Source organism: Cyprinodon variegatus, unplaced genomic scaffold (genome assembly GCF_000732505.1).
Source record: "Cyprinodon variegatus isolate N-32 unplaced genomic scaffold, C_variegatus-1.0 Scaffold201, whole genome shotgun sequence".
Classification (NCBI taxonomy): domain Eukaryota; kingdom Metazoa; phylum Chordata; class Actinopteri; order Cyprinodontiformes; family Cyprinodontidae; genus Cyprinodon; species Cyprinodon variegatus.
In genome coordinates, this window is record NW_015150654.1 from 872,711 (window position 1) to 874,637 (window position 1,927).

The 1,927-nt window shown below is 38.5% G+C and overlaps 1 protein-coding gene across 3 annotated transcripts in view; it reads right to left on the reverse strand.

The window, feature by feature from the left end:
* LOC107087973 (immunoglobulin superfamily DCC subclass member 3) overlaps window positions 1-1,543 on the reverse strand; it is a 40,736-nt gene extending 39,193 nt beyond the window's left edge. Inside the window, exon 1 of one of the 3 annotated variants that reach the window (XM_015379847.1) lies at window positions 1,232-1,543. In XM_015379847.1, the coding sequence (XP_015235333.1) occupies window positions 1,232-1,271 (40 nt within the window). In that variant the 5' untranslated portion in view covers window positions 1,272-1,543. The remainder of the gene's footprint in view (window positions 1-1,231) is intronic. The other 2 variants (XM_015379846.1, XM_015379848.1) reach the window with 2 other exon arrangements.
* Window positions 1,544-1,927: the final 384 nt, after the last annotated feature.

A 1,927-nucleotide genomic window follows, 5' to 3' on the forward strand; every position in this document is an offset into this window, starting at 1 on the left:
TTCCTACTCTGAAAAAGACTAGAACATTTCATCCTAGTTTAGAAAGAAGTGCAGACGCTGTTGAGAAACAACATTTGAATTTGATCGGAAAAAATCTAGACAGAACATTAAGACCATAAAATTGAACCTTTACTTGGGTTTAAACTCGTGTATCTCAACAAACTTCCTCCAGATTGAGACGTTTGTCTAATTTCTGTGTCCTTGCAGGAAACATCAGCTACCACAAACCCTTTGTCTCCATGCATCCAAAGACTGGGTTAATCAATATTGGACCCAAAGCCTGACGGCGAGGGGTCGGACACAGTCATGGACAGCTGTAGGGGGATTACCCTATAAACACATATCCTTAATAAGGTCTCAGTGTGAGAGCAGACAGGGGGCAGTGTTATGGAGATGAGGGTGTCAAGGTCAAGTCACCGGGGTCTGAGGACTTTTAGGGTTACTATTGTGTCCATACCCTCCCCTCCAGGCTCACACGGCTCTGTTAACGCAACAAAAAAGCAAAGGTCAAAGGTCGGGATCAGTTTTTGTGGCCTCGGTTGAAGACGGATTATCTAAAACCTCACTTCTCCTCTAATAAGAATACGCCTGCATCTTAAATTCGGTCTGTTTATTTTCATCCACTGTATTTATACTCAAAACTCGGTTAAAAGGGAAGACATTTTCATAAGGATTTACCTATAATGCTAAATGTGTTTTAAAGCCTTTAAATCCCTCTGTGTGTTCTAAGGTTTAGGTGCCTCAGCTAGTGTTAAACCCACACAAGGTCCAAACCAAAGCCTGTATCGGACATGAACAAAAACCTACACACACATCATTTAAATTATGAATATTGAGAACCACGGATTTAAGCAGGTTGGACTGGAAAAAACATTTAATTTAGGATAATTAAAAAAGCAGACAGCAACTCTTATAATGATATTACATGTTTTCACACACACAAAAAAAAGCATTTCTAAAGATTTTGCAGAATCTTAATAGGTGATTTAGAAAGATTGATCTGATGATGGCTTTATATAGAAAATCTCAGTTTAACTGCATTCAATAGAACATCTACAAATTAACACTTGTTTAAATGTTTGATTCAACCAATAATTTCACATAGCCAGAATCATGTTCAGTATTCAGGCTAAATCAATCAAATTCAAATTTTACGTGGGACCTAGTAATAAAGACATAAAACACAGCAAACAATCAATGACAAAGAGCAAAAAAGTAAAACTGTACTTACTTAAAGCTGACAGACATGTGAGGAGGATAATGTTTTTCATTTTGGTCCTTGACCCTCCAGCCTCCTTGGCATTAAAAGCCTTTGAAACCACAAAAAGCCAAAAGTTGCAAAGTAATCCAACTGGAAAGCCAACTAATGATAAAACCAACTGTACATTCCCTTAATTTAAAGCTAGTTTTGTTTCCATTAAAGCATTACTGATGTTCTTTGGTTCAGCATGTAGCCCTCATAAGGCTGCTGACCATGTCCAAAGCTGCTCTGAGGAATGGATGAGGGAGACACCTAAGCCAGGCCAAAGCTCGTTACATATTCAGCCTCATTGTTTTCAGTGAATGGACGGAGGAGCTCACTGACCACTGGTAGGTCAGTACCCTATCAGCCAATCGCAGTGCTATGATCAAGGGGTGGTCGCTACATGGAAAGCCTGATATTCATTTAAAAAGGGGCGCCTAAAGACAGACACCTACCCAACCCCAGATCGTTTTGAGCCAGCTGGGGCCTGAGCAGGAAGCATCACTCAAAATCAAAGTCTTAGTCCTGGCAGCTTTATTTTATATATTTTGATTTCTAGAAATACTGATTTTTTTTAACACAAAACTAACAAAAAATTAACATTAGTTTCTGAAATATAAACCAATAATTTTAAAAGATTCAATTCAGTTCATTTCTATAGCGCCAATTCACAACACATGTCAT